Source organism: Salmo salar, chromosome ssa01, assembly GCF_905237065.1.
Source record: "Salmo salar chromosome ssa01, Ssal_v3.1, whole genome shotgun sequence".
Taxonomy (NCBI): Eukaryota; Metazoa; Chordata; class Actinopteri; order Salmoniformes; family Salmonidae; genus Salmo; species Salmo salar.
Genome location: NC_059442.1, coordinates 168,200,368 through 168,212,867, shown reverse-complemented (window position 1 = coordinate 168,212,867; position 12,500 = coordinate 168,200,368). Strand labels below are relative to the sequence as shown.

Below are 12,500 nucleotides of genomic sequence, written 5' to 3'. Positions count from 1 at the left end.
CAGGCTCTCATGAGGACCGCCACAGGAATGGAAGACCCAGAGTTACCTCTGCTGCAGGGGATAAAGTCATTAGAGTTAACAGCCACAGAAATTGCAACCCAATAAATGCTCCATAAGGTTCAAGTAACAGACATCTCAATATCAACTGTTCAGAGGAGACTGTATGAATCAGTCCTTCATGATCAAATTGCTGCAAAGAAACCACTACTAAAGGACACCAATAATAAGAAGAGACTTGCTTGGGCCAAGAAACACGAGCAATGGACATTAGACTGGTGGAAATGTGTCCTTTGGTCTGGAGTCCAAATTGGATATTTGATTTTTTTTAGAATTCAAGGCCCACTTAACCAGCATGGCTACCACCACATTCTGCAGCGATACATCATCCCATCTGGTTTGGGTGTGGTGGGACTATCAACACACCTCCAGGGTGTATAAGGGCTATTTTACCAAGAAGGAGAGTGATGGAGTGCTGCATCAGATGACCTTGCCTCAACAATCCCCCGACCTCAAACAAATTGAGATGGTTTGGGATGAGTTGGACCGCAGTGTGAAGGAAAAGCAGCCAACAAGTGCTCAGCATATGTGGGAACTCCTTCAAGACTGTTGGAAAAGCATTGATCATAAAGCTGCTTGAGAGAATGCCAAGAGTGTGCAAAGCTGTCATCAAACCAAAGGGTGGCTATTTTTAGAATCTAAAAGATATTCTGATTTGTTTAATACTTTTTAGGTTACTACATGATTCCATATGTATTATCTCATATTTTTTATGTCTTCACTATTATTCTACAATGTAGAAAATAGTAAAAAAAAAAAAAGAAAAACCCTTGAATTGTAAAACATTTGACGGGTAGTTTACATGTCTGTCACTCTGACAGGTTAGTTACCACCCAATGTATGAAGTCTTTCGACACCTCAGACAAATGCTCCGGTGCAGGAATAAAACCCCACTGAGAGAGCAGTATCAGCTCTGTTTTTATACAGAAGTATTATAAGAAAGGAGAACCTCAAGGTTGTGTGTTAGACCCACTGATACTACGGTGTTCCATTCATCTCATTCAAAAGAATTACAAAACATAATTTAAGCAGCCTGGAAGAAAAATTTGATGAAATCCTCCTGCCAGTCACCTCTAGCCTCAGGTCTTTCTCACCTTGACTCTTTCCATCTCAATGTTTTTTTATTTCTTTCTCAGAGAAACTGCCCCCAAAAAAACACATTTTCTGAAGCTATTACAGTGGGCAGTGGAGAAAAGAGATTAAGATCTTCCAAGGTTGGAGGGAAGTCAAGTCAAGACCATCAAAAGCAGTCTGACAAGACTGTGGGGGGAGAAAATGTACTTTTTTTGTGGAGAGAACTTGTGAAAAGCTTTGACACGCTTGGGCTTGTAGGTGTTCTCTGGCGTTAGAAGCTTTTACACTGCTAATGAAAGGAACTTGACAGGAGCGGAGATGAGGTGGAGAGAAGCGGAGCAGGCAGGGCAGGCAGCGCAGCAGGGAACTCACAGGGACCCCAATAACACTCGTAGCCTGTTGCCGGGCCAGGGGTTTATAACAAGAACAAGGACCCTAAAAACACTCGTAGCCGGCCCAGTGGTTTATAACAAGAAAATAATAGCATCCGCACACATTCCAGGGATATATAGTCAATGTAAAGTCTCTCTAAAATATATCCATACTCTCAGAAACTACAGTAGTATCTGTATATACTCACAACCTAGTATCTGTATGTACTCCCAGAACCTAGTATATTGTATGTACTCTCAGAACCTAGTATCTTGTACATACTCTCAGAACCTAGTATCTTCTATGTACTCTCAGAACCTAGTATATTGTATGTACTCCCAGAACCTAGTATATTGTATGTACTCTCAGAACCTAGTATATTGTATGTACTCTCTCAGAACCTAGTATCTTGTACATACTCTCAGAACCTAGTATATCTGCAGTAAGAGGATCAGGGCGACGTTTTTTTGTCTTTGCTATGCCGTGGCCGTCCTATAGGACTCCTTGGCTCAATGTACATATTAATACGAGTATCTTAGCCTGACACACTATTCTAGTCAGTATCCAACAGAAAATAAACACACAGACAGAGGTACGTAGTAAAAGGCTAACAAGCAGCAACAATAATAAAGCCTTTCTAGTGATATATTCTTCATATGATATGATCCTTCTCTTGGACCTAATAATGATATGTTTTTTTTAACACATCTTCCCTCTCTTAGGGGTGTAATATAAACATTTGGGAGGGTAGGAGAGAATGTCTTGGTAAAGCGTTCATGTTTATAAATGTGTACATCATCAGTTGCCGTAGAGGTGAGCGGGGGGTGTGTGTGTGTGTGTGTGTGTGTGTGTGCTATTTAACACATGGCTGAGATGCTTGGTGTGCAGTTAAGATAAAAGCGTAACCCACACACACACTTTACACCTGACACCTCTCAGTGCAGATCCACACGTGACCTCTCCATCACACTCACTCACACACACACACACACACACACACACACACACACACACACACACACACACACACACACACACACACACACACACACACACACACAGCAATCTATTAAAGGTGTAAAGTTTACATCTAGAAGCCGAATCATCACACCAAGGGCTTTGAAAAGACCAAGACAGACTAGACAGCAACACTAGTGGTGTTTCACTTTAAATAACAAGAGGAAAGGAAACGTCTGGGGAGGAGAGGAACAACAACAATTAGATAAAGTGGAGGAATTAAAAAATGGACAACAGTGTAAACAACAGGACAATGAAATAGCAGTAATAGTAATCAATGTAAACGATAGTTGCACAGCCTTTTCCTCTCAATCACTTCCTGGTTGTGGTTAGGTAGTTGACCCCCCCCTCCCTCCTGGTGGAGACCGTTTAACCTCTGACCCCCCTCAGACCATGAAGCGGTGCTCCTTGCCGTCGTGGGCCATCAGGATAACGTTCCGGTTGGAGGTCCAGATAAGGCGGGCCAGCTTCAGGGCGTTCTGAGAGCCAGGAGAGGCAGGCTGCACCGGGGGGACCTGGTAGGTCTTGATGCACTTCAGCTGGGGGGTAGAGTTCAGCATGCCGATACTGCCCAGCAGAGATGTATTCATCTGGAGAGAGGAGGGAGCAAGAACAACAACAACAAAAAAAGAACAAAAAAAAAATAGATTTTATATTTTATTTTCCATTTTCTTGGAGAGAACAGAATTCCTCTTTTTACTTGATCAGTTTAGGGTTCTCAAGGCCCTGGAGGAGTTTAGGGTTCTCAAGGCCCTGGAGGAGTTTAGGGTTCTCAAGGCCCTGGAGGAGTTTAGGGTTCTCAAGGCCCTGGAGGAGTTTAGGGTTCTCAAGGCCCTGGAGGAGTTTAGGGTTCTCAAGGCCCTGGAGGAGTTTAGGGTTCTCAAGGCCCTGGAGGAGTTTAGGGTTCTCAAGGCCCTGGAGGAGTTTAGGGTTCTCAAGGCCCTGGAGGAGTTTAGGGTTCTCAAGGCCCTGGAGGAGTTTAGGGTTCTCAAGGCCCTGGAGGAGTTTAGGGTTCTCAAGGCCCTGGAGGAGTTTAGGGTTCTCAAGGGCAAAACAGCAGGACACAGCCTCTAGGATAGTGATGTCTGCACCTTACGGTGCCAGCTCACTCCCCACCAGAACACAGCAGGCAGGGAGAAAGGAGGACAGGAGGGATTATGTTTCAACAGAACATAAAACGCTATCATACAAAAGAGGTAAACTCTTTACCTATTCTACGACTTACATGAAGTCCACATAGCATGATAACTTGTGAAAGTCAGTGTAGGGGACAGATATCGGTGATAAAGAAAATATACTACTTTAAACCTCCCTCCTCATCAAGATACATATCTAAACCTCCCTCCCCATCAAGAAACATATTTAAACCTCCCTCCCCATTAAGAAACATATTTAAACCTCCCTCCCCATTAAGAAACATATTTAAACCTCCCTCCCCATCAAGAAACATATTTAAACCTCCCTCCCCATTAAGAAACATATTTAAACCTCCCTCCTCATCTAGAAACATATTTAAACCTCCCTCCCCATTAAGAAACATATTTAAACCTCCCTCCCCATTAAGAAACATATTTAAACCTCCCTCCCCATTAAGAAACATATTTAAACCTCCCTCCTCATCTAGAAACATATTTAAACCTCCCTCCCCATCAAGAAACATATTTAAACCTCCCTCCCCATTAAGAAACATATTTAAACCTCCCTCCCCATTAAGAAACATATTTAAACCTCCCTCCCCATCAAGAAACATAGTATTTAAACCTCCCTCCCCATCAAGTAAGAAATATATCGGGGTTAAACCCCCCTAGACTGGCAGACCGTGTGGAGTGAGAGAGAGACGTCAGACCTAAACCCTAGGCTGCCAGCGGGTCTAGGAGAGAGAGACCCAGACCTAAACCCTAGACTGGCAGCGTGTCTAGGAGAGAGAGACCCAGACCTAAACCCTAGGCTGGCAGCGGGTCTAGGAGAGAGAGACCCAGACCTAAACCCTAGACTGGCAGCGGGTCTAGGAGAGAGAGACCCAGACCTAAACCCTAGACTGGCAGCGTGTCTAGGAGAGAGAGAGACCCAGACCTAAACCCTAGACTGGCAGCGTGTCTAGGAGAGAGAGACGCCCAGACCTAAACCCTAGACTGGCAGCGGGTCTAGGAGAGAGAGACCCAGACCTAAACCCTAGACTGGCAGCGTGTCTAGGAGAGAGAGACCCAGACCTAAACCCTAGGCTGGCAGCGTGTCTAAGAGAGAGAGACCCAGACCTAAACCCTAGGCTGGCAGCGTGTCTAGGAGAGAGAGAGACCCAGACCTAAACCCTAGGCTGGCAGCGTGTCTAGGAGAGAGAGACCCAGACCTAAACCCTAGACTGGCAGCGTGTCTAGGAGAGAGAGACCCAGACCTAAACCCTAGACTGGCAGCGTGTCTAGGAGAGAGAGAGACCCAGACCTAAACCCTAGGCTGGCAGCGTGTCTAAGAGAGAGAGAGACCCAGACCTAAACCCTAGGCTGGCAGCGTGTCTAGGAGAGAGAGAGACCCAGACCTAAACCCTAGGCTGGCAGCGGGTCTAGGAGAGAGAGACCCAGACCTAAACCCTAGACTGGCAGCGTGTCTAGGAGAGAGAGACCCAGACCTAAACCCTAGACTGGCAGCGGGTCTAGGAGAGAGAGACCCAGACCTAAACCCTAGACTGGCAGCGTGTCTAGGAGAGAGAGAGACCCAGACCTAAACCCTAGACTGGCAGCGTGTCTAGGAGAGAGAGACCCAGACCTAAACCCTAGACTGGCAGCGTGTCTAGGAGAGAGAGACCCAGACCTAAACCCTAGACTGGCAGCGGGTCTAGGAGAGAGAGACCCAGACCTAAACCCTAGACTGGCAGCGTGTCTAGGAGAGAGAGACCCAGACCTAAACCCTAGGCTGGCAGCGTGTCTAAGAGAGAGAGAGACCCAGACCTAAACCCTAGGCTGGCAGCGTGTCTAGGAGAGAGAGAGACCCAGACCTAAACCCTAGGCTGGCAGCGTGTCTAGGAGAGAGAGAGACCCAGACCTAAACCCTAGGCTGGCAGCGTGTCTAGGAGAGAGAGACCCAGACCTAAACCCTAGGCTGGCAGCGTGTCTAGGAGAGAGAGACCCAGACCTAAACCCTAGGCTGGCAGCGTGTCTAGCAGACAACCCCAGACCGTCTCCTAGCTCATTACCAATGTAGCCGGCTAGCTGTGCGTCCCGCAGGAAGGCAGGCAGGGACCTGTGGTTTACATTTACAGTAAGGTCATTAGTGATAGGGGGCAGAGAGTCGGCAGCGTCAGGGTTTTTTACAGTCCCTCCTCTCCTCTGTGCAACTGCTGCTGGGAACAGGACAGGAGACAGCCGGGCTGGGATGTGGTGTGTGTGTGCTGGCAGGCCAGGAGACAGGACAGGCTGGAGCAGGACTAGACTACCTCTCACTGGGGGCCATTAAAGCTCCATGCTCCCCTCCACTATGCAATATCAGCTATCTTCTAGGAACGGTGAGTGTGTGTGTGCCTGTGAGTGAGTGAGTGTGCATGTTTGTGCGTGGTGTGTGCGTGGTGTGTGCGAGTACAAACCTGCCAAAAGGAGATGTGGCTGTCCGCGTTAGAGTAGGTGGCCAGGTACCTCCCGTCAGGAGCAAACGACACCGCTGTGATGGGGCCCTTATGACCATGGATGTTCTGAGAGACAGAGAGAGAGACAGAGAGAGAGACAGAGAGAGAGACAGAGAGAGAGAGAGAGAGAGAGAGAGAGAGAGAGAGAGACAGAGAGAGAGACAGAGAGAGAGAGAGAGAGAGACAGAGAGAGAGACAGAGAGAGACAGAGAGAGAGAGCGAAAGAGAGAGAGGAGAGAGAGTTAGCAGTCTTGCCATTGAGAAGGGTAGACACAGGAAAACCTGGCTCCCTGTAGAGGAAAGGCTGTGCAGCCACTGCACAACAGCAGAACCTGAGACGGAGCTGCATTTCCTGACAAAATGTAAAAAATATAAAACAATTAGAGAGTCATTTTCCCAAATTTGAAACCCTTATTGAAGGTTTCAAAGACCTCTCTGATGAGGATAGGCTACCCGTCCTGTTGGGGGAGGACGCAGAGAGCTGTGGGTTGGCAGCGCACTACATTGCTGCCTGCCATAAGATGAGGGACAGTGTCTGACAGACCAATCAACCTGCACATGTCCTCTACTGTATGCTTATTGTTATTGTTCAATGTATGGTTATTTTGACCCTTGGTTATTGTTGTTACTGTTGTCCCGTTCTGTTCTCTTTTTTATTTATATTGTAAATATCCAAAATAAGCTTTGGCAATATGTACATTGTTACGTCATGCCAATAAAGCGAATTGGGGAGGGGAGGGAGGGAGGGAGGGAGGGGGAGAGAGAGAGAGACAGATAAATGTATGACCATATTAGAGACACATATTTCCCTCAGATTACACAGATCCACAAAGAATCTGAAAACAAATCAAACATTGATAAACTTCCATATCTGTCAGGCTAAATACCGCAGTGTGCCGTCACAGCAGCAGCAAGATGTGTGTTCCGTTTCCATGACAAAAAGGGCAACCAGTGAAGAACAAACAACATTATAAATACAACCCATATTTATCTGTTTATTCTCCCTGTCACACTTCAACTACTTGCACAGTGTTACAACACCGTACATGGCCAATAATATAACATTTCAAATGTCTACATTCTTTTAAAACTATTGTGAGTGTAATGTTCACTAATGTTTCCCCTTGTTAATTGTCTATTCCATTTGCCTTGGCAATGTAAACATATGTTTCCCATGCCAATAAAGCCCTTTGAACTGAGAGAGAATGATTGAGAGCTGGAGAGATAGAGGGGGGAGAGAGATGGAGAGAGAGAGAGATAAACACAGAGAGAGAGAGGGAGGAAGGAAGAGAGATAAACAGAGAGAGAGAGGGAGGGAGGAAGAGAGAGGGAGAGAGAGGGAAAGGCACACAGAGAGAGAGAGAGAAACAGAGAGAGGGAGGGAGGAAGAGAGAGGGAGGGAGAGAGAAACACAGAGAGAGATAGAGGGAGGAAGAGAGAGGGAGAGAGGGAGAGAGAGAGAAACACAGAGAGAGATAAACACAGAGAGAGAGAGGGAGGAAGAGAAAGGGAGAGAGAGGGAGAGAGGGAGGGAGAGAGGAAGAGAGAGGGAGAGGCACAGCACAACAGCAAGCAGCTGACACTAATTGAGGAGTCCATAAACACAAACAACTTCTGGCAAAATCGGAAAAACATTTTTATTTTATCGAAACTAGAGGAATTAGGGATACAAAATTGTGACATATGGACAGCCCATTTTAAAACACTCTACAACACCGTTCAAATTGATGCAAACGCAGAACAACGCCAAATTCATGAGAAGTTTTATGGATTAGAGAAAGATGTAAAGGACAATCAAAATCCATTGGACTCCCCAATTACTGACCAGGAGCTCTATAAGAAACTTCAGGCTCTCAAATTTAAAAAAGCATGCAGACCTGATGGCATCCTAAATGAGATGCTCAAACTCACTAGTGCACAATTGTATATTGGCTATATTAAAACTGTTTAATTTGATCCTGAGTGTAGGTTATTTCCCTGACATCTGGAATCAAGGACATAACACCCAATCTTTAAGAACAGAGACAAATTTGACCCTAACAATTACAGAGGAATTTGTGTGAACAGTATTCTGGGGGAAGGGTTTCTATAGTATTAGAAATGTAAGAGTTTTAAACTTCCTTAATAGCCAAATTGGATTTATAACAAAACATTGCACGACCGATCATATTGACATGTCCATCAAAATAATACCAAAATGTATAAAATGTAAAATTGACTTCCAAAAAGCATTTGATTCTATTTGGCATACAGGACTGTTCTACAAAGTTATTGAAAGTGGTGTAGGGGGTAAAACATATGACAGTTATACTGCATCAAAACTGGCAAGAAAATAACTGTAGTCTTTAACCAGGGGCGGGGCCTTCGCCAGGGTTGCAATCTGAGCCCTGCACTCTTCAATATGACTGGTGGAGTGCTGCAGAGATGGTTATCCTTCTGGAAGGTTCTCCCATCTCCACAGAGGATCTCTGGAGCTCTGTCAGAGTGACCATCGGGTTCTTGGTCACCTCCCTGACCAAGGCCCTTCTCCCCCGATTGCTCAGTTTGGCGTGGTGGCCATCTCTAGGAAGAGTCTTGGTGGTTCCAAACTTCTTCCATTTAAGAAGGATGGAGGCCACTGTGTTTTTGGGGACCTTCAATGCTGCAGAAATGTTTTGATACCCTTCCCCAGCTCTTTGCCGCCTCGACACAATCCTGTCTGAGCTCTACGGACAATTCCTTCGACCTCATAGCTTGGTTTTTGCTCTGACATGCACTGTCTACTGTGGGACCTTATATAGACAGGTGTGTGCCTTTCCAAATCATGTCCAATCAATTGAATTTACCACAGGTAGACTCCAATCAAGTTGTAGCAACATCTCAAAGATAATCAATCTAAACAGGATGCAACTGAGCTCAATTTATAGTCTCATAGCAAAGGGTCTGAATTCTTATGTAAATAAGGTATTTCTGTTTTTTATTTCTAATAAATTTGCTAAAATATCTAAACCGGTTTTCGATTTGTCATTACGAGGTATTGTGTGTAGATTGATGTGGTAAAAAATGGTTTAATCAATTTTAGAATAAGGCTGTAACGTAACAAAATGTGGAAAAAGTCAAGGGGTCCGAATACTTTCTGAATGAACTGCTGTATTCCCCCCCTTCTGGGAATGTTCCACGCACCTGGATTTCTGGAAAACTTGGGAATTTTGTTGCCTGTTCCATCTTGGCCGCTGAGGCTAGGAATTTAGTGGAATCGTGCAACCCTAGTCAACAACTGCTCTGGGCTCTGGGCTCACTGCAGGAGGTGACCACTTCACCAGCCAATAGGTTAAAATACAGCTCACTGCAGGAGGTAACCACTTCACCAGCCAATTGGTTAAAATACAGCTCACTGCAGGAGGTAACCACTTCACCAGCCAATAGGTTAAAAAACAGCTCACTGCAGGAGGTGACCACTTCACCAGCCAATTGGTTAAAATACAGCTCACTGCAGGAGGTGCCCACTTCACCAGCCAATAGGTTAAAATACAGCTCACTGCAGGAGGTGCCCACTTCACCAGCCAATAGGTTAAAAAACAGCTCACTGCAGGAGGTAACCACTTCACCAGCCAATAGGTTAAAATACAGCTCACTGCAGGAGGTGCCCACTTCACCAGCCAATAGGTTAAAAAACAGCTCACTGCAGGAGGTGCCCACTTCACCAGCCAATAGGTTAAAATACAGCTCACTGCAGGAGGTGACCACTTCAGCAGCCAATTGGTTAAAATACAGCTCACTGCAGGAGGTGCCCACTTCACCAGCCAATAGGTTAAAATACAGCTCACTGCAGGAGGTGACCACTTCAGCAGCCAATGGGTTAAAATAGAGCAGGTGTCTTATCTGCTGATCTAGAATCAGGTCTTAACAGAGCGACAGACATTCACAGCGCTAGTCCACACAGCACAGCAGACCAGAAAGTGGGACACCTCTCCTCTCCTCTGCTCTTGGTGGGTAGGAGCGTTGGGCCAGTTAACCCACTGTTCGCCGGGCGCCGATGACGTGGATATTGATTAAGGCAGCCCCCTGCACCTCTCTGATTCAGAGGGGTTGGGTTAAATGCGGAAGACACATTTCAGTTGAATACATTCAGTTGTACAACTGACTAGGTATCCCCTTTCCCTCTACCCTCTCCTCTATCGCCCCCTCTCTCCTCTATCCCCTCTATCGCCCCCCCTCTCCTCTATCCCCCTCTCTCCCCCTCCCATCTATCCACCTCCCCTCCCCTCTATCAACCCCCCTCCCATCTATCCACCTCCCCTCTATCACCCCCCTCTCCTCTATCACCCCCCTCTCCTCTATCACCCCACCTCATCTATCCACCCCCCTCTCCTCTATCGCCCCCCTCTCCTCTACTCTATCCCCTCTATCTCCCCCCTCCCATCTATCCACCTCCCCTCTCCTCTATCACCCTCCGCTCTCCTCTATCCCCCCCCATCTATCCACCTCCCCTCTATCACCCCCTCTCCTCTATCACCCCCCCTCCCATCTATCCACCTCCCCTCTATCACCCCTCTCCTCTATCACCCCTCTCCTCTATCACCCCCCTCTCACCCCCCTCTCCTCCATCACTCCCCCTCCCATCTATCCACCTCCCCTCTCCTCTCCAGGGCTATCAGCTGGGGCTGACGGCGTCAAGCTGTGGTGGAGTCAAGCTGTGTACAGAGAGCCAGAGATCTGTTCAGCCACAACATAACACCTCTTCAGTCCAGCCACTAGCTCAACCTGGGCCCCTGTGATGAAGAGAGTGAGGGGCTTTGGATCTGGTAATATATATATATATATATATATATATATATATATATATATATATATATATATATATATATATATATAGAGAGAGAGAGAGGGAGAGAGAGCAGCATGACCAGGTATATATATATATATAAGAGGGAGAGAGAGAGAGAGCAGCATGACCTGGTCTCTGAGACTAGGAGGACAAGAGTCAGGACTTCTCCCCAGGCAGAGAGCTGATCTCCATCTGGGAGACGAGGGATTTACTCCCTGTCACCATAACATTTTAGGGCCCCCCCCCCACCCCTACAAAAAAAGAAATCAGTATTTTACCGTCCGTGAACACACAATAGTAACAGTCTACAGCTACATTACAGTAGACAGACAGAGTACAAATCAGGCCTGATTGAAACAAATTCCTTTTGCCACTTGCAATTGATTGCTTTAAATCACATAGCGTGCAAACGGACACATGGACAAACGGACACATGGACAAACGGACACATGGACACATGGACAAACGGACACACGGACAAACAGACACGTCACTGACTAAGTAGCGCAGCTTCCATGTAAATAAGAAAAGTGATGTAGCAGTTTATGGTGTAATGTTACTATAATCTCTCTAAATACTGTTACTATAATCTCTCTCTAAATACTGTTACTATAATCTGTTTCTAAATATCGTTACTATAATCTGTCTCTAAATACCGTTACTATAATCTCTCTAAATACTGTTACTATAATCTGTCTCTAAATACTGTTACTATAATCTGTTTCTAAATATCGTTACTATAATCTGTTTCTAAATACTGTTACTATAATCTGTCTCTAAATACTGTCACTATAATCTGTCTCTAAATACCGTTACTATAATCTGGCTCAATAATCTCTCTAAATACTGTTACTATAATCTGTCTCTAAATACTGTTACTGTAATCTCTCTAAATACCGTTACTATAATCTCTCTAAATACTGTTACTATAATCTGTCTCTAAATACTGTTACTATAATCTGTCTCTAAATACTGTTACTAAAATCTGTCTCTAAATACTGTTACTATAATCTCTCTAAATACCGTTACTATAATCTGTCTCAATAATCTGTCTCAAAATACTGTTACTATAATCTGTCTCAAAATACGTTACCATAACCTGTCTCTAAATACTGTTACTGTAATCTCTCTAAATACCGTTACTATAATCTCTCTAAATACTGTTACTATAATCTGTCTCTAAATACTGTTACTATAATCTGTCTCTAAATACTGTTACTATAATCTCTCTAAATACTGTTACTATAATCTCACTAAATACTGTCACTATAATCTGTTTCTAAATACCGTTACTATAATCTCTCTAAATACTGTCACTATAATCTGTTTCTAAATATCGTTACTATAATCTGTCTCTAAATACCGTTACTATAATCTGTCTCAAAATACGTTACCATAACCTGTCTCTAAATACTGTTACTGTAATCTCTCTAAATACTGTTACTATAATCTGTCTCGAAATACGTTACCATAATCTGTCTCAAAATATGGTTATCATAATCTGTCTCAAAATACATTACCATAACCTGTCTCTAAATACTGTTACTGTAATCTCTCTCT

The 12,500-nt window shown here is 44.9% G+C and overlaps 1 protein-coding gene across 3 annotated transcripts in view; it reads right to left on the bottom strand.

Moving 5' to 3' along the window:
* Positions 1-2,655: 2,655 nt before the first annotated feature.
* LOC106572123 (WD repeat-containing protein 7) overlaps positions 2,656-12,500 on the bottom strand; it is a 376,679-nt gene continuing 366,834 nt past the window's right edge. For all 3 annotated transcript variants that reach the window (XM_045693965.1, XM_045693962.1, XM_045693964.1), the window contains 2 exons: positions 6,095-6,199; positions 2,656-3,110 (listed from right to left, as the gene is read on the bottom strand). In XM_045693965.1, the coding sequence (XP_045549921.1) occupies positions 2,907-3,110; positions 6,095-6,199 (309 nt within the window). In that variant the 3' untranslated portion in view covers positions 2,656-2,906. The remainder of the gene's footprint in view (positions 3,111-6,094; positions 6,200-12,500) is intronic.